The sequence below is a fragment of the Abramis brama genome, assembly GCF_963993115.1.
Source record: "Abramis brama genome assembly, chromosome: 10".
NCBI classification, from domain to species: domain Eukaryota; kingdom Metazoa; phylum Chordata; class Actinopteri; order Cypriniformes; family Leuciscidae; genus Abramis; species Abramis brama.
Window position 1 is genome coordinate 30,681,566 of NC_139972.1, and position 21,116 is coordinate 30,702,681.

The window sequence follows — 21,116 nt, forward strand, 5'->3', positions numbered from 1 at the left end:
ATTTAGTAAATAAAAGTATTTCTGTATAGCTTTTATCTTTTGGAATCTAAATAAAATTAAAAACAAAGTTTGAGTAACTTAATTAATTTCCTCAAACCTTTCATTTCAAGTACATGTAATTGGCACATATTGAGTTGATATGAAGATAAACCTGCGTCATACAGACAGTTTCTACAATGTTTATTTTCTGATTTGACAGTAAATTTTTTTTTATTTTTTATTTTATTTAACCTTTATTTTTACAGGCAAGTCATTAAGAACAAGTTCTTATTTACAATGGCGGCCTGACAAGTGGAATAACCACTTAGGGAAAGGGGAAGTAGAGTTAAAAGGTACAAAACATTATAGATACTTACAGGTAAGCAATTACATAAATACAATTGAAAACTCAACACAGTAGACAACAGACCACATTGACCAGCTATATGTATATAGAAATGATGAATGGAGCTACAAAGAAATATTTGCTGAAAAAAACAAAACAAAAAAAAAACATCCCCCTTCTCATTTCCCTTCTCTTTTTCCCTTTTCCTCTCCCCTTCCTCCTTATTATTTTTATTTTTGACTATGAAGAGAAACAGCTGCATGTGTCCGTGAACAGGTGTGAAATAACAGATTTAAATGATGAACTTGAAATTAGCTTATCAATTTTGAGAGTATTTTGGAGCGAATTCCAGTCCCGAGCGGCAGCAGATTGAAATGTTATTAGACCAATTGCTGTTTTGGTTTTGGGGATTATTAATTGAAGATAAAGTGAAGCCCGGGTATCATAAGTGACGGGCTTTGGCTGCAGCAGGTGACCTAAGTAAGGTGGTGAGTGGCCAAGAAGGGTCTTGTAAATGAAAGTGAACCAGTGAATTTTACGGCGATTGTGAAGGGAGGACCAGTTGACAGATGTGTAAAGAGCGCAGTGGTGTGTGTTGGAAGGAGCATTTGTGGCAAACCTGATAGCGGAATGATAAAGAGTGTCAAGTTTAGACAAGGTGGATTTGCAAGCAACCCTGTAAATGGTGTCTCCGTAGTCTAAAATGGGTAGGATGGTCATTTGAATAAGAGTAAGTTTGGCAGAAGTGGTTAATGAAGAGCGGTTTCTGTAAAGAAAACCAAGCATGGCTTTAACCTTAGATTGCAGCTTAGATATGTGGGTAGAATAAGTAAGAGATGTGTCCAACCAGATGCCCAAGTATTTATATGTAGTGACTTGTTCTAAAATAGCCCCATTACAGGTGGTGATGTTAAGTGCAGGTGGAGGCGTAGTACCCTTTCGGTGAAACCACATGATTTTTGTTTTGGAGGTATTGAGACTGAGGTTGAGTTGTGTAAAGGATTGTTGAAGTTGGTAAAAGCTTTCTTGCAGGGTAGCTTGAACAGCATCAGGGGAGGGACCTGTGGCATAAAGAACTGTATCATCAGCGTATAAGTGAATGAAAGAATTGCCAGCTGCCGATGGAATGGTATTAATATAAATTAAAAAAAGAGTTGGAGCAAGGATAGAACCTTGGGGCACACCCCTGATGATCGGGAGAGAGTGGGATACAATGTTTTCTAAACTTACACTTTGAACCCGGTGTGAGAGAAAATTTGTGAACCAAACCAGTGAGTGATCAGTGACACCAATGCTGCTGAGTCTGTCAATGAGTATGTTGTGGACCACAGAGTCAAAAGCTTTTGCAAGGTCAATGAATATAGCAGCGCAGTGTTGTTTGGTATCTAACGCAGATGTAATATCATTGAGTACTTTAGTGGTAGCTGTGACACAACCATACCCTGATCGGAAGCCAGACTGTGCCCCGGATATGATATCGTAAGCATTCAGATAATTGATAAGTTGTTTGTTGACAAGTTTCTCCACAATTTTAGACACACAAGGCAGGATTGAAATTGGCCTGTAATTATTTAGATCAGCCTGATTACCGCCCTTATATAGTGGAAGCACCACAGCTTCTTTCCAAGCCGGTGGAATCTCGGATGTATGGATGGAGAGATTAATGAGTGCTGTTAATGGAGCCACAATGACAGGGGCAGCAATTTTAATAAAAAAGGCGGCAAGATCATCTGACCCAACTGCTTTATTGGGGTCCAGAGCGGTCAATTCTTTCAGGACTTCCTCCATTAAAACAGGGCGGATGGAAAAACTGTGTGGAGGTGCAGAAAGGCTGCAGGGATTAGAGGCTACAGGAGCTATAGCAGTAGAGATGGAAGCTTTGGGAACAAAGCCTGAATTTATGAAGTGGTGATTGAATGCGTTAGCCATGGTGTTTTTATTAGTGACAACTATATCATCCACTTTTAGTGACAAAGGAATGGTCCGGGGTTTGTTTTCAAGTTTTTTCACCGTTTTCCAAAATGCTTTTGGATTTGCTCCACAAAGTGTGAACTGTTCTTTAAAGAAGCTAGTTTTAGCCTCCCTCACCGCTTGTGTGGCCTTGTTCCTGATTTGTCTAAATAAAAGGGTGTCTTCAGCAGATTGTGTCTTGCGGGCTTTGCGCCAGGCTGAATTTTTTTGTTGAAGCAGAACAGCTAGGTCACGGTTAACCCATGGGCTGTTGCGGTTTTTTATGCGTATCTTTTTGTATGGCGCATGTTTGTTGATCACTGCAGTAAGAAGGTCTTTAAACAACAACCATGCGTCACTCACAGTGGGAATCAGGCTGACTCTATACCAACTCACATAAGCCAAATCATACAAGAAAGCTTGAGCGTCGAAATGTTTTAGGATACGCTTAGTAGTGATTATGACAGGCTGTTTGACAAAAAGTTGTTTTCTAACACAAGCAATGAAACAGTGGTCGCTGAGATCATTGCAAAAGACACCCGATTGGTACAAGACTGGGGCGTTAGTGAGCACAACATCTATCAATGTGGCCTTATCACAATTTTTTGTGTTGTATCTAGTAGGCAGGTTTATGATTTGGTGAAGGTTTAGGCAGTCAAACTGTTGTACAACTTTCTCAGGGGGCTTAAGCATGTCCCAGTTTAGATCGCCTAGTAGGATCAACTCAGACCTGGTGAAAGGTGCAAGAGCATTGCCTAAGGCCTCTAGAGTACATGCTGGTGCAGATGGAGGGCGATAGCAGCCAGCCACAGATAAAGAAAAGCTGTTTGATAATTTAATGTTAAGGACAAGAAGATCATACTGTTTGGGTATAGACTTTGCCAGGGCTATACTACATTGAAGATATTCTTTGGTGAAAATTGCCACCCCCCCACCCTTAGATGACATATCCTGCCGAAACAGGTTGTAACCAGTTAAATACAGGTCAGGGTAGGGAATAGAGTTGCGCAACCATGTTTCGGTGATCACTAAGACATCAGGTCTAGAACTCTCAACCCATACTTTAAGCTGGTCCAGTTTAGGTAATATGCTTCTTGTGTTTACATGCAGGAAGCCAAGATTTTTGCGCTTACAAAAGTCTTCAAAACATAGGTTATTTAAGGCCACATGACCCATAGGAGAAGCAACACCAGAAAGAACATCAGAAGAAGAAGATGGGCCAGGGTGGACATGAACATTACCAGAGATCATAAGCAGTAATATAATCAAGGCCCGACAAAGCACAGCTGAGGCACTATAGTAATGGTGTTTTAACAATACAGTTGTGTGCAGATTGTTAGGTAAAGCAATAATTCTGATAAGCATTCTCATCATAAAACATGACAGTAGAGCCGGGGCAACAGAGAATTTGTCAGGCATTAGCCCAAAAGTCCGTAAAATCATTAAGGAGGCAGAGTCTCTATCATGTGAATAGGCATGGTCTGCTTTACTACCTAACTGAGCTAGGACATGTTGTTTGACTACACATGACGTAACGCGAGGCACTGAGAAATATGAGAAAAGAACTGAGAGAATGCAAAATAGTTTGAGTGTATCCATGGTTCAACACAAAAACAGAAAGTCACAAAGTCCGTGAGAGGAGCTTTTTCCAGAGTGGCTTTTTTCAGAGTGGATCCAGGTGGAACCACACAGCTAGCCAGCTAGGTATCCATATTAGCACTGTGATGGAAGTAATGCTGCAGGTAAAATAATTTAATTAATTAAAACCAGCCGTATCTAAAACATCAGGCTATATCTTAAAAACCAACAGTTAGAACAAAGAAGCACTTTCCTTCATTATAGGGAGAACAAGCCCATCAAACTCAGCGACACATCTGCACTCGAGCTCCAGTAGATAAGTAAGCTCCAGGCTCCAACCAGTCAGCATGAAACCGATCCTCCAAAGACAGCACGGTTTCAGAGAAATTTCCGTACCAGCTTATACGAAAGCTTAGAAAATGATCCAACACTTAATCTAGAGCTCCATTAAAGTCAGGTGCTGTTTTGTCCTGTATTACGTCACATCAGTAATCACATTTACTCATCCAAACTATTATTGCTCCTTTAAAATGTTAAAATGTTGTTGACAAAACCACACTTCAATTCACTGTTATTTGATTTTATATCAACAGATGGCGCTAATCTAACTTAAAAAATTGGATTTAAAAGGCTTATACTACATATTAATCTGAAATACTGCATTAATTGAAGAACATATTTTATTATTAATTTATTATTATTATGATTTTTCAATGGCAAAAATTAACCATAATTATTGCATAAATATAAATAAGTACAATCAAGTCCTCTCAAAATAGAAAATAAAAAATATGATTGCATTCAATTTTACATTTACAATATTACATTGGTTTCACTGGGGTGGAAAAAGTTTCATTTTCAGGTGTCCGGTCACTTATAACCGTGAAGATAACAAGTGTGACTACCAATTGAGGAGCACCAGAGGGCTAGTTCACATCCACATTAAAATTATCTACCCAACATATACATTGATTTCATTAATTTTTATTGTGAGCACTGAATACAATAATCAAGCATGGTTGGTCTGTTCCCCATGAGACTCTCACCTGAGCTGTGAGATGTAGGGCAGACACTGGAGGAATCCCCTCACTTCACTCTCTTCATCTGTCCAGTCTATCAGCTCTACTGGTTTCTTCTCTGTTTGGAGTTTCAGCACTTCTAGGAGGATGGAGCTCTTTCTCTCTGAGAGATCTATTCTCCAGACTGCAGGAGCTGACTGATAAACTGGCTGTAATGCTGGAAGGACACTCCTGCCTGTTTGAGTCTCATAGTCCTTCACATGTGAACACAGATCCAGCAGGAAATCACACCGATACATCTGAATATAATAACCACTACAATTCTCACGACAGGGGAAAGATGTGTAGCTGCACACAGATGTTAATAGTTCGGTGTATTTCTCTCCTGTATCTGAATCAAACTCTGATGCTGCAACCCTCAGTTTTAAGAAAAACTGTGCAGCAGAGACATCCTCCTCGTCCATAAAGTCGGTGTCAAAGCTAAACAACAGAAACATAATCATCATATTCAAGGACTTTAGATCCGTCGTTCATTCACTTCTGTATTCGGTGGAGAAGTTAGAGATGTGTTGTTCATATTCAGATTTAAAACTACAATGGAGATTATTTACCAAGCAATTTTGTTTTTGTATCCGATTGAAATGACAGTAAATTCAAATCCGATTGAAATGACAGTAAACACTCAATCTAGAGCTCCATTAAAGTCAGGTGCTGTTTTACATCACATCAGTAATCTCACACACACACACACACACACACACACACACACACACACACACACACACACACGCCAGGCCAATAACAGTATTTGTTTATAAAACATAAATCATAGAGAATCCAAAAGCCTCTCTATATATTTCTATAGGGAGCTATAGGTGGTTACACCATGACATCACACATTTGTTTTTTAATGCCTCCAGGTGACACTATTCTCACTTTGAAAATGTATTTTAAAGGCTTTCATAATATTGCATTTACTGAATAATAATAATAAAAAAACATTATATTCATTTTAATGGAAAAAATAACTAAAATAAATAAAAATTGCATTGGATAATAAATCACCTCAAAATTCTAAATAATAATAAAAATATATAATTGAACAAAAAATATTACATTGATTTCCCTGAAGAAAAAATAAGTATTTCAAGGCTTTGGTCACTTCTGACCCTGAAGGGGACAGTGTGACCCCAAAATGAAGAGGCTCAGATCCTGTGAATATTTGATAATGTATTGTGTGATGTATATTTGGACAGAGAGATTAAGATTGTTGCTCGACTATGCAGAAACCCACTGTAACTCGATTATAACCACTTATTACATGGCTTGCTTGAATTCTAATGTAGAATGCGGTCTGTTATTTCTTGAAAACAGACCGCTGTTAAGTATAACACACCGTTGCCATGTAAAACAGAGCGTTGCTATGGACGCAGGATTCGACGGAACGGACTATTTTCTTTAGCGGAAGCAATACAATCGTTTTTAAATCAATAAACTCCTTTTTAAATCAATATTTTGTGTCAAATTATTGATTTATTTGGTAGGTAGCCATGTAATAAGCGGGATAATGTAGAGCGAGGCGGTTGTTATAGCAAATACAATCCCTTCTGATTCAAGACCCCTCCGCTTCGCCTGTCGGGGTTGTATTCGCTATAGTCTCGCGTAGCCAGACCTTCAGACTGACGGCTGAAGGTCTGGAATTCATAGCAGCTTTCTTTGGCCAAGGCCCGCCCATAAGGCCGTTTGACCGACATGTCAAACAACCAATTACAGTTCGTTTCGTTCAGCGTCACGTTTCGGGGCGTGGAAATGTCCCCACAACAACAGACCGGCGTGCAACAAGTCAGTCAACATAGAAAATCAAAGGAGAAGAAAACAAGATAGATAGGAGGGGACACACAACTAGTAAAATTGGATATGCTGGGAATCCTTCTAAATGCTGACAAAGGGTCGGCCAGGCTTGGAAAATAATACTCTTCCCAAATCCCGTCGGCAAACAGGCTAAAATATCTCTTTTTGTCTCCACTAAGTGCCTCAAACAAAACTCCTGGACATCTCTTAAAGAGTCTATGCCGTGAACCTCGCATACTTTTGAGAATCCTACGTTTAGCTGATCTTGATAAATGCTCATTGTCACTCATGTAAACACAACAGTTTTTCTTCCGCAATCACACGTCTGCGCTTTGTTTCCCGGCGGACCGAAAATAAACGCGACACTCGCGCCCCCCGGAAATCCGATAAAATTCAACCAATCAGATGACGACTTCGACATTCCTGAAGTGTTTCCAGTTAAGTGTACCATATGCATCAGACGTTTAGCCAACGTTCCGTGGGCGTGACGTATGAGGCTGAGACTATATTCGCTATAACAACCGCCTCGCTCTACATTATCCCTTACATATATAAAAATAACTGTGAGCTGCATGAAGCTGATACAATAGAAATACATGAACAAAATCAATCTCTACAGAGACTGACTGAACAAGAGTGAGAGAAGGATTTGAACAACAGATTTACTTACAACACGACTGCCAGCGGCCAGATGCAGAAACAGAGACGCTTAGTTAAAACTGTCATGAGAACAGTGTTGGGCTTGTTACTCAAAACATTTATAATTTACTCATTACTAGTTACTCCTTTCAAAAATATTATTATAACTTTACTTATTACTCCCGGCCAACAGTAATTAATTACACTACTAGTTACAACACTTTTCCATTACACCTCCAAAAAATTGGTAATTGCATCATTTTTGCAGCCTGTGAATCCATGAAAGTTACAAATAAACGAAGAGTACAACTGTTTCAAACTGATGACAAGCCACAATTTTAATAAATAACTTCTGTTATTTATTAAAGCAACAACATAGAAAAATGAAAATAAAGGCTGTATTTTCAGCCGCTATATGATCTGGGCTTCTCCATCTTCAGACAAAGCCAGCTTGCTGCGTTGCTGAAGTCATGAGCGCACACACACAACAGCGATTATGAATATTGATAGGGATGATTGGAGTTTTGAATTTCAAATCATTAGCAATTGTGACAAAAAAAAAAAGATATTAGTTACACTACTAGTTACCAGAGAAAGTAATATTACTGTAACGCATCACTAGTAACTAGTTACTGCCCAACACTGCACAAGAACTAGTCTGAACAACTAGCAGTTAGTTAGGGCTAATCAGACTTACTTTTCAGATTCAAATTACACCAATATACCTCTTTATGTAACTCTTTTAAAACAGTTATGATCAGTCTTGAATAAAATAATTAGATGACTAACTTGTAAGACTAGTCTAAGAAGTTCATGCAACTTAGTGTTTTCAATTCTGGTTCACATATATATTGTGCCCCTAACATACACTGTACATTCATTTCATTAATTTATTGTGAGCACTGAATACAATAATCAAGCATGGTTGGTCTGTTCCCCATGAGACTCTCACCTGAGCTGTGAGATGTAGGGCAGACACTGGAGGAATCCCCTCACTTCACTCTCTTCATCTGTCCAGTCTATCAGCTCTACTGGTTTCTTCTCTGTTTGGAGTTTCAGCACTTCTAGGAGGATGGAGCTCTTTCTCTCTGAGAGCTTTATTCTCCAGACTGCAGACACTGACTGATAAACTGGCTGTAATGCTGGAAGGACACTCCTGCCTGTTTGAGTCTCATAGTCCTTCACATGTGAACACAGATCCAGCAGGAGATCACCCTGATACTCAGTTTCTTCATAATAATCCTCATCACAGGGGAAAGATGTGTAGCTGCACACAGATGTTAATAGTTCAGTGTAATTTTCTTCTGTATTTGCATCAAACTCTGATGCTGAAACAAACAGATTCAGCAGAAACTTTACAGCAGCTTCTCTCTTCCTGTAGATAATGTCACAAAATCTGTGGAGACACACATAATTATCACTTTATTGTCCAGTGTAGGAGAATATAAAATATTGAATAAAAGTGAAAATATAATCCTAAATTGAATTTAGTAACATAAGTATTTTTGTATAGCTTTTATCTTTTGGAAAATTAATACAATTCAAGTTTTGAGTTACTTAATTTCCTTAAACCTTTCATTTCAAGTACATGTAATTGAAAGTTTCTACACTGTTTGTTTTCTGATTTGACAGTAAACACTTAATCTAGAGCTCCATTAAAGTCAGGTGCTGTTTTACATCACAACAGTAATCTCACACACACACACACACACACACACACACACACACACACACACACACACACACACACACACACACACACACACACACACACACGCCAGACCAATCACAGTATTTGTTTATAAAACATAAATCATAGAGAATCCAAAAGCCTCTTTATATATTTCTATAGGGAGCTATAGGTGATTATATCATGACATCACACATTTGTTTTTTAACGCCTCCAGGTGACACTATTCTCACTTTAAAAATGTATTTTAAAAGCTTTCATAATATTGCATTTATTGAAAAATAATAATAAAAAGAAAATTTCATTTTAATGGAAAAAATAGATAATAACATTGTATAAAAATTGCATTGTATCATAAAATCCCCTCAAAATTCTAAATAATAATCAAACAATATTATTGAACGAAAAAAATATTACATTGATTTCCCTGAAGAAAAAAAAAAAATTACATTTCAAGGCTTTGGTCACTTTTGACCCTGAAGGGGACAGTGTGACCCCAAAATGAAGAGGCTCAGATCCTGTAAATATTTGATAATGTATTGTGTGATGTATATTTGGACAGAGAGATTAACATTGTTGCTCGACTATGCAGAAACCCACTGTAACTCGATTATAACCACATATATAAACGTACTGTGAGCTGCATGAAGCTGATACAATAGAAATACATGAACAAAATCAATCTCTACAGAGACTGACTGAACAAGAGTGAGAGAAGGATTTGAACAACAGATTTACTTACAACACGACTGCCAGCGGCCAGATGCAGAAACAGAGACGCTTAGTTAAAACTGTGTCATGAGAACAGTGTTGGGCTCGTTACTCAAAACATTTATAATTTACTCATTACTAGTTACTCCTTTCAAAAATAATATTATTACTTTACTTATTACTCCCGGCCAACAGTAATTAATTACACTACTAGTTACAACACTTTTCCATTATACCTCCATAAAATTGGTAATTGCATAATTTTTGCAGCCTGTGAATCCATGAAAGTTACAAATAAACGAAGAGTACAACTGTCTCAAACTGATGACAAGCCACAATTTGATTAAATAACTTCTGTTATTTAATAAAGCAGCAACATAGAAATTAAAATAAAGGCTGTATTTTCAGCCGCTATATGATCTGGGCTTCTCCATCTTCAGACAAAGCCAGCTTGCTGCGTTGGTGAAGTCATGAGCGCACACACACAACAGCGATTATGAAAATTGATAGGGATGATTGGATTTTTGAATTTCAAAATAAATGTTATTAGTTACACTACTAGTTACCAGAGAAAGTAATATGACTGTAACGCATCACTAGTAACTAGTTACTGCCCAACACTGCACAAGAACTAGTCTGAACAACTAGCAGTTAGTTAGGGCTAATCAGACTTACTTTTCAGATTCAAATTACACCAATATATCTCTTTATGTAACTCTTTTAAAACAGTTATTATCAGTCTTGAATAAAATAATTAGATGACTAACTTGTAAGACTAGTCTAAGAAGTTCATGCAACTTAGTGTTTTCAATTCTGGTTCACATATATATTGTGTCCCTAACATACTCTGTACATTCATTTCATTAATTTTATTCTGAGCACTGAATACAATAATCAAGCATGGTTGGTCTGTTCCCCATGAGACTCTCACCTGAGCTGTGAGATGTAGGGCAGACACTGGAGGAATCCCCTCACTTCACTCTCTTCATCTGTCCAGTCTATCAGCTCTACTGGTTTCTTCTCTGTTTGGAGTTTCAGCACTTCTAGGAGGATGGAGCTCTTTCTCTCTGAGAGGGTTATTCTCCAGATTGCAGACACTGACTGATAAACTGGCTGTAATGCTGGAAGGACACTCATGCCTGTTTGAGTCTCATAGTCCTTCACATGTGACCACAGATCCAGCAGGAAATCACCCTGATACTCATTACCATAATAATTCTCATGACAGGGGAAAGATGTGTAGCTGCACACAGATGTTAATAGTTCAGTGTAATTTTCTTCTGTATTTGCATCAAACTCTGATGCTGAAACAAGCAGATTCAGCAGAAACTTTACAGCAGCTTCTCTCTTCCTGTAGATAATGTCACGAAATCTGTGGAGACACATAATTATCACTTTATTGTACAGTGTAGGAGAATATTAAATATTGAATAAAAGTGAAAATATAATCCTAAATTGAATATTTAGTCAAATAAGGATTTCTGTATAGCTTCTACATTTTGGAATCTAAACAAAATAAAAAACAAACAAAGTTTAAGCAACTTTTGAGCAAATTTTATGATGAATTTGAACCACTGAATTTGTGGAAGCGAATTTGTGAAGCGAAATAAAATGGGCCGAAAATTGTCTGTCGAATAATATATGTTGTATTTTTAAACAGAATTAATATTTTGGAAGTGAAATCTGAAAGGTGAATATGGATTATTGAATTTTTAATAATGAAAATGTGTGTGAAATGTTTTGAATTGAAATATTCACAGCTTGAATATACAACCATGTTGAATTTCAGCCCATAAAAATGCAAGCCCTGAAAATACAAAGCATTAAAATACAAGCAGGGTTAATGCAATGCACATTTTTTCAAGAAGTGCAATTCAACAAGCTTTTTTGTTTCAAAAACATTTGTCATTATTTTACTTCCATAATATCCATTAAAGTCAAGTGCTGTTTTGTCCTGTATTACGTCACATCAGTAATCACATTTATATGCACTTTAAACATTACATTAATGTCACAGTGTCTGGTTTTGTGTTTCTGTTGTTATGTTGTGGGTGTGGCATTCTAGTGTGTGTCCTTGTTTGTTGCTTATAGTAACTAGCTGATCACTTAATCAGCCCGCAGCTGCAGCTAGTTTATTCTCTTGTGAGCTGCGGAATTAATCATTGCCTGGTGTCGGTTCGTTATATACACTTGTCACTCTTGTATACATTTGTCACTCTTGTTTGTGCTCTCTTCATCCAGTTCTAGTTGGCATGGAATAGGATCGATCTCGTCTGTGTTTCCAGACTTCTGGAGATCGTTTGGAGTTCTCTTTATCCAGTTCCAGTGTTAGGCCTGAGACCTGGTTGCCTGCCTGCTATACGTGGTGTTTTGAGTATTTTCATCTGTGAAACCTGTCTCGGCTTGTCTACAATAAACTGCTTGCTTGCATTTGGATCTATGACTCTCTTTGTGACAATTTCAGTTGGGCTAAAACATTATTAGTCTCTTAAAGTGTTGTCTACATTTTTTTTAGTCCAGTTGAAATTGTACTGGTTTGGTGTTTCTGAAGACGGATGAACAGGCAACAGATAATGTGATTGTATCTTGACTTCATCCAGTATGTTAATCAGAATACAACTGGCCTCATCTTTGAGCACTTACTGTGAAAGTCAAGAGTAATGTGTGATGTTTTTTAATCTTGCAAATATTTGATAAAGTATTGTGTGATGTATATTTACTATGCAGAAACCCACAGTAACTCGATTATAACCACATATATAAACGTACTGTGAGCTGCATGAAGCTGATACAATAGACATACATGAACAAAATCAATCTCTACAGAGACTGACTGAACAAGAGTGAGATAAGGATTTGAACAACAGATTTACTTACAACACGACTGCCAGCGGCCAGATGCAGAAACAGAGACGCTTAGTTAAAACTGTGCCATGAGAACTAGTCTGACTCTGAACAACTAGCAGTTAGTTAGAGCTAATCAGACTTTCTTTACAGATTTAAATTACACCAATATACCTCTTTATGTAACTCTTTTAAAACAGTTATTATCAGTCTTGAAGAAGAAAAATATGAGATGACTAACTTGTAAGAATATAAGAAGTTTATGCATCCGGCCGCTGTGGTGTCGACAAAACCACACTTCAATTCAATGTTTTCAATTCTGGTTCATGATCACATTTATATTGTCTACCCAACATATACATTGATTTCATTAATTTATTGTGAGCACTGAATACAATAATCAAGTATGGTTGGTCTGTTCCTCATGAGACTCTCACCTGAGCTGTGAGATGTAGGGCAGACACTGGAGGAATCCCCTCACTTCACTCTCTTCATCTGTCCAGTCTCTCAGCTCTACTGGTTTCTTCTCTGTTTGGAGTTTCAGCACTTCTAGGAGGATGGAGCTCTTTCTCTCTGAGAGCTTTATTCTCCAGACTGCAGACACTGACTGATAAACTGGCTGTAATGCTGGAAGGACACTCCTGCCTGTTTGACTCTCATAGTCCTTCACATGTGAACACAGATCCAGCAGGAAATCACATATCCCATAATTCACAGATGACAGCAGTTTCTTCACAGTTTCTTCTGTTGTCTCTTTCTGGTGAACAGCAGCTTGCAGACACAAATCCAGTATGAATAATCTCTTTCTTTTCTCCCATGATTCAGATGATTTATTCTGTGGTTCAACAAATCTAAAGAAAGAATGAACAAGATTCAGTTAGAGATGACAAAGAGACAAATAAAGATTCTTGAAATTAATCAAACAGTTTGTCAGACAACATCTAAGGTCAGTGTAATTGAACAGTGAAAAGTGATGAACAGAGATATTAATTATCTTAAGTTTTCGCTTTGAGGTGGAATTGCATTTTTAGCAAAATATCAAATGATTATTGGCTAATTGAACCACACTAGTTTAAATCAATTACATTTAAAAAAAAAAAAAAAAAAAAAAAGTGCATAACTGCAAATAAACAGTGAATCATAATGAAACAAATACAGTAATTTAAATAATTTCCTGAAACCACAAGTTCTACATTATTCATTTAATAAACAGATTAAGTTGATGTTACTGTAAATCTCTGTCACACAGATGGTTGCTCCACCATTACTGATGCATTAGTAAACACTTTGGCTGCATTTACACTGTCAACCAATTCCATTTATTCCCCAGATATCTAGACACCGAAATATATTGACGTATCAGCTGTGAGTCTCGCTGTGTGGAAGAAAACATTATAAACTCAGGAAACACAGAACCGCTGATCACAAACAGATGTGTTGCCAGATCCAGTTGTTAGTCACCACAACACAAGACCAACTCGTTTCAGAAGAGGTATTGCCTAGCTGAGACTTCTTGTCTAAATCATACATCCCTAGTTACCAAAGTCGATATTAGTAGGGCCACATTTTCCCCTTTTCTCTGGTGAATCAGCCACAGTATTATGTTTGTTGACCAATAAAGCATTTATGAAATGAGAAATAAAATTTTCTTTGATCTTTTGACATATAAGATGTCATTCTACAATGAAAAAAACTTTTCAGACCCCCCACAAATTGGCATAAGTTGAAATCAAGCTGCTAAATGACTTGTTTTCTACTTCCTCCACATTGACATTAGACTGTGATAGATATTTTCATCTGACCAACTCCACAATAACACATCAAAGCCTACTTTACCATTTCATTTTGATAAACTGTCCAGCAGTGGAGAACAATGAAGTGACAAGAGAGAGAGAGCAGATCACCCAAGACTATAGAGGTGCTCATGTTAACAGGCACATGAAGCTTACTGCAAGTTTTAAACTAGTTCAATATTAAGATGTTAGGGAAGATCTGCACAGCCTTCTGAAGGACTCCAGCATTAGGAACGAATGGATGGTTTATATTAAACAATGTCTAGGGTCATGTTGGAAGATTATGTTTTTTCTGATCATTTCACTACAGACTTGGTTTTATGGCACAATTTAATGCAGAGTTTGGAAAGAAACGTTTGTTGAAAGATAGACCAATGCGGCAATGCCAACTCTATTGGATCTGACAGCAGCACATCGCAAAGCGCAAGTAAACAATTTCATTACAAAACAAATGTAAACAAATTCATAATGCTTTGCTTGTAAATGCAGTTTTATATTTATGGATAATGTTTTCAAAACACTCAAGTACAATATTGGAGGCTCTGATACTTTTTCCTATGAAATGACCTTAGCCAATCATAACAGTGGCCGTTTACTGACAAGCCTTAGAGATGTAGCACTTAAACCAAGTGTTTGAGACAAAAGTTCAAAATGAGGGTTGAAAATTATCTTTTTGAATATATGACTGTATTTAAAATAGAGTAAAAATATTTAAATAATTACAAACATCATGTCAAGGTCGAATGGTTGATTTCATTACTTTTCTGCTCTTAGTGTGTTTCATGGCTCAATATTAATGTAAATGCAGTCAGTTCTGTCTCAAGTGAATGTAAACAGTAGAACTAAAAAATGAATAGGTATCAAAACAACAGATCTGTCTTACAGTCTTACAGCCAAAATCTTCAGCTACATTAAAACAATAGAAATTAAGCTTACATCACTAATGGATCTGACATAAATATATTTCTAATTAATCTAAATTAACAATATTATTTATTAAAATAAACTGAATCCTACTATGGGTGTAATTTTCCTGATGAGACTCTCACCTGAGCTGTGAGATGTAGGGCAGACACTGGAGGAATCCCCTCACTTCACTCTCTTCATCTGTCCAGTCTATCAGCTCTACTGGTTTCTTCTGTGTTTGGAGTTTCAGCACTTCTAGGAGGATGGAGCTCTTTCTCTCTGAGAGCTTTATTCTCCAGACTGCAGGAGCGGACTGATAAACTGGCTGTAATGCTGGAAGGACACTCCTGCCTGTTTGAGTCTCATAGTCCTTCACATGTGAACACAGATCCAGCAGGAGATCACATCTCTCATAATTCACAGATGACAGCAGTTTCTTCACAGTTTCTTCTATTGTCTCTTTCTGGTGAACAGCAGCTTGCAGACACAAATCCAGTATAAATGATCTCTTTCTTTTCTCCCATGATTCAGATGATTTATTCTGTGGTTCAACAAATCTAAAGAAAGGCAAGGCAAGTTTATTTAGCACATTTCATACACTATGGCAATTCAAAGTGCTTTACATAGAGAGGAATAAAAGGGTGTAGAGTTACATTAAAGCTATTTTAAGGCATGATAATTTATTTTTCAAGGAAAGAAAGTTTAAATACAGTATGTCATTTTGGTGATTAAAGATAAGTTTTAAGGGATAAAATGATTGACTACAGGGGGACTTTACGTTTTTTGGATAATCACAAAATAAAAGCAAGGAAAATTCAAACAGTTATTCAAAAGCTTTACATAGAAAGGAATTATAATAATCACACTATAGCAATTCATAGAGGTTTGCATAGACACAAAATAAAAGCAGGGTAAATTAAAAACTTTTTATAAAAGTTATAAAAGAAATTTAAAAGAGATAAATGATACAGTTATAAAATGAATTAGAGTAAAATTAATTAAAATAGTAAATAAACTTCTCATCTGGCAAAACACCGGTGTATCTTATTTCGACTCTGAGATTTCCCCATGACGGTCAGTATTCTTCTGTGGATTTTCATATACTGTGGATTATCTGAGCCCACCAGATTAGTAATCTGAACCAATCCAGACCAGTAATCTGTACTAGTCACCACAGTGTTCTCATGACCGTCATGAGTCCATATCTGCAATGTATTGAGGTCCTAGGCAATTAAATGATTTATATACCAGTAATAATACTTTAAAATCAATCCTAAATGTAACTGGGAGCCAGTGTAAAGACCCGAGGACTGGTGTGATATGTTCATATTTTCTGTTTCTGCTCAGCGTTCTGTATGAGCTGCAACTGTTTTATGGTCTTTTTGGGAAGGCCAGTGAGGAGTCCATTACAATAATCCACCCTGCTGGTGATGAAAGCATGAACAAGTTTCTCTAAGTCTTGTCTGGAAACAAAGCATCTAATTCTTGCAATATTTTTCAGATGAAAGTATGCTGATTTAGTTATTGTTTTGACATGACTGACAAGGTCTGACTCCAGAATCACACTGAGATTCCTGACTTGATTTTTAGATGTTAGACCTCTAGCGTCAAGGTATTCACCTTGAGAGCTTCATCCTTGTTTCCAAATGCAATGACTTCAGTTTTGTCTTTGTTTAGCTTAAGAAAGTTTTGGCACGGTTTTCAGCCTGTCAAGAAGTATGTTATGATCGACAGTGTCAAATGCAGCACTGAGGTCGAGTAGTACCAGCACTGATAATTTGCCTGAATCAGTATTTAAGCGAATATCGTTTATTATCTTTATGAGCGCTGTGTCTGTGCTGTGATGCGGTCGGAAACCAGATTGAAAATTGTCAAAGTATCCATTCAAGCTCAAGAATTTGTTCAGCTGATTGAAGACAACTTTTTCAATGATCTTGCCTATGAAAGGAAGATTTGAGATCGGCCTATAGTTGCTTAATATAGTCTTATCCAGATTGCTCTTTTTCAGGAGGGGCTTGACAACTGCAGTTTTCAGGGAGTTTGGAAAACTCCCAAAGAGAAGTGAAGATTTACCACTTCTAGAAGATCTGCCTCTAAAGTCCTGAACAATCTGTCAGGTTTATTTTGTGATAATGACCAGCTGACTGTACATTATCTCTTACAATTTAAGTTATGCAAGACTAGTAAATACAGTAAATATATAAAATTGTGGTAATAATACTCCAAAAACTTTGATGCCATTTGTTCAGGTCAAAGTTCATATGAAGTACATATTTACAAAGTATATTTGACAAATTAAGCCCAAGTTAAAAACTGGCAGCAACACACATGCAATCTTTTTTTTTTTTTTTTAAGACTGTGATTCTTAAATCTATGATCATAATTGTTTACGGATATACATTTACATTTGTAAGAGTATAACTCCAAAATATACATTTGGTTTAGTTTACAGGCACAATGTGGACTTTTACTGCAGCTCAGTTACAAACACAAACACTATAAAAGAGTAAAAATTGCCTTAAAGTACAAAATGACTGTCAAAATAATCTGACTACAGTCACAGACATTAATAAACGTGTAAGATAAATTGTTCCCAAAAAGTGTGCATGTGTGCACCTGAGGTCCATCTATCTGGGGAAAGTACAGGCGTTTGAACTATTGGTGAGAGCAGAGTGGCTGATAAATAAAGCGGTAACACTTTACAATACGGGTGCACTAATATACATGAATTCATGCTTAACTAATGCACAGATAATCATGTGTTAATGTATGACTCATTAAGAACTAAAGCATTAATTAATTATTACTGCATCAGCAACTAATAAAGCATCTATATGATGAAAAGATTAAGTAATATATGAAGTTATTAATTAAATGTGTCAATGTATTAATTCCTTAACACACTGTATTAACTAATAGTGTAAATTAATGCGTTAATTACCACAATTGGTCAAAGCTATGAACTTCAACTTCTAGTTCTCTGCTTTAATTAATCATTAACTAATGATTTGCAAATGTATCATTATGTTATAACTTTACTTGTTGAGGCACATGCCTATTAACTAATTGTTATTTAATATGTCATTTATGGGTTTGACGGCACATGCAGTGAATGTAATGTCAGAGAATGTGTTTGAAGGATGGGTAAGTTGGGCTGCACACAAATATCAGCACACCAGAATCTGACCAACTGACCGCTGTTACACTGTGTTTAAACTGGACGTGACCATTATTGGTCATACCGCAGAAGCTGTCTACATTGAACATGACAGACCATTGCAAGTTCATTTGTCCTTCATAACATAAGTAGCGCAAGAGCTTGGAGTACATCAGAAATAGAAAGTGGCATCAGTTTACTGTCGGGGTTTTGCTGTGTCGTGTAACGTCGTGCCTCATCCAGCGTAGCATCACTATCACTGACTAGAATGGACATTATATTGTCTTTGTCCGGTCTTGACACAGTGTTATGAAATAGCAATACCCGGCCGTATCTTCTCAAAGTTCCACCTTTAAATCCTAGACCTCAAGCTTAACCTGACATATTCCTGTGCCATGAACAACAAGGTACTAGAGGCGGCAGTTCATCTGGTATAGATACATTTACACCATTAGTTAAAGGAGCCGTATGTAAGATTGTGGCCAAAACTGGTACTGCAATCATTTTCAAATTACTGTAGAGCGGTGTATCCCCTCCCCCTCCCCCCTGACTCGAGGTTGCCAGATAGGCTGCAGGATCCAGCACGAACGTTTGTAGCTGCAGCTGTGGTAACTAGAGCAGAGCTGGCAACCCGGATGCCGAAACACTACTGACTTCGTGATTGGTAGATAGGTGGAGGGTGGCGCTTCAGGCCAAAACACAACATGACAACATCAACATCAGTTGAGGGCTGCAACTTCACTTTTTAAATGACAATATCCTGGCCGAACTACTGCTGTCAGTGATATAAGTATTTGAAATGAACATGATTTCTTAATGTCTAGTGACATATCAGGGCCATTTTATGATTAATTGAAATACATTTCTTACATACAGCTCCTTTAATACAATATGTTATTAAGGAATTAATGCATTGACACATTTAATTAATAACAATTCATATATTACTTAATCTATTAATCATATAGACTCTTTATTAGTTACTGATGCAGTAATAATTAATTGTTTAGTTCTTCATGAGTCATACATTAACACATGATTATCTGTGCATTAGTTAAGTACGGGATAATGTAGAGCGAGGCGGTTGTTATAGCGAATACAACCCCGACAGGCTGATCAGGACCCCGACGCAAAGCGGAGGCTACCTACCAAATAAATCAATAATAGTTCATTGATTTAAAGGTCCCGTTTTTCCTGTGTTTTTGAAGCTTTGATTGTGTTTACAGTGTGCAATATAACGTGTGTTCATGTTTCGCGTGTAAAAAAAAACAGTATTTTTCACACAATTTACTTATCTGTATACCGCTGTTTTCACTGTCCTAAGAACGGGCTGATGACTTCCTTGTTCTATGAAGTCCCTCCTTCAGAAATACGTAACGAGTTCTGATTGTGCCAGCGGTTCCTGTGATTCGACAGCAGCTTAGCGCACGTTGCCCGGAAAGGTCACGCCTCTTACCATAACATGGAGATGCATGCGCTCAGTGTTATTGTAAACATGTCTTTAATATTACCTTATCAATTTGAGCCGGAATCAGACCCGGAGAACATAGATGAAGAGGATCGATTAGAACCTGTTCAAGCACGACTTTTGCAGGATGTTTCACAATGGTAAGCTGTTTATTTAGTAGTTGTCATACTTTTACGTTTGGCTGTTACCTTGAATTGGTTAAATTGTAATGTTAAATGTTACAAACTGTTATAAAAGCTTGTGGTATATGGTTTTGTCCGTCTGTCAAATTAACGATGGTGTTGTTGAATTTTTAAAATAAGTGCATTGTTTATTCCTACCTTAGTTACACGTGAGCACGAGTTTTGATTAGTAATATATGTTTTATAGGTGTACGTGGTAACTGTGACAAAATGCCAATGGAGGTTGAAAACATCTGCGGCAAAGAAATACAAAAAGTACTGTAACACCTCCTAATTAAATAATTTTTTAATTTAAATTACAAACGCAACTCTTCCTCTTCTCCGTGGGAGCGTAACAAGACCACGCCCCCTTTTTTTGTGTATTCCTGTGTATTCCTGTGGGCGGAGGTTAGTCAAAAAACTGTTCTAGTGACGTCATTAAAGCAGGAAGTAGAGGGATGTAGTCCAAACCGGCCGTTCGATGTAGGCTTTGAAAGGGGACTTCTGTTAAATAAAATATCTCGCTTGGCATTGAACTTTGAGCTTTATAATTTTACAGGTATTATTTATGCTCTAACAGCAACATTACACACTAACTAAAGTTTGAAATATGGGATCACGAAGAACAGGACCTTTAAAAACGATTGTATTGCTTCCGCTAAAGAAAATAGTCCGTTCCGTCTCTACGGTTAGAATCCTGCGTCCATAGCAACGCTCTGTTTTTCATGGCAACGGTGTGTTATCTTTAGCAGCGGTCTGTTATCAAGAAATAACAGACCGTATTCTACATTAGAATTCAACCAAGCCATGTAATAAGCATGAATTAATGCATATTAGTGCACCTGTATTATAAAGTGTTACCAAAAACTTCCTCAGACTGTCTCAGAAAAGCTTTTTATTCTACTCTGTGTAATAATTATCTGTCATTCATTGTATTAGTTTTGGGGAATTAATGAAGTGGTTGTTATTTCTGAGAATTTTTGGCTGAGCAATATTAGAGACAGACTAAATAATAGTGCAGATT

General features: G+C 37.1%; 2 protein-coding genes across 2 annotated transcripts in view; one reads left to right on the forward strand and one right to left on the reverse strand.

Moving 5' to 3' along the window:
• Positions 1-21,116, reverse strand: part of LOC311091491 (uncharacterized protein) — a 255,781-nt gene that overhangs the window by 188,520 nt on the left and 46,145 nt on the right. Inside the window, exons 21-22 of the mRNA XM_084127443.1 lie at positions 15,450-15,863; positions 13,045-13,458 (exon numbers count right to left, since the gene is read on the reverse strand). Coding sequence (XP_083983569.1) covers positions 13,045-13,458; positions 15,450-15,863 — 828 coding nt within the window. The remainder of the gene's footprint in view (positions 1-13,044; positions 13,459-15,449; positions 15,864-21,116) is intronic.
• LOC311091498 (EF-hand domain-containing protein D1-like) overlaps positions 1-21,116 on the forward strand; it is a 103,291-nt gene that overhangs the window by 8,191 nt on the left and 73,984 nt on the right. The window lies entirely within an intron of this gene.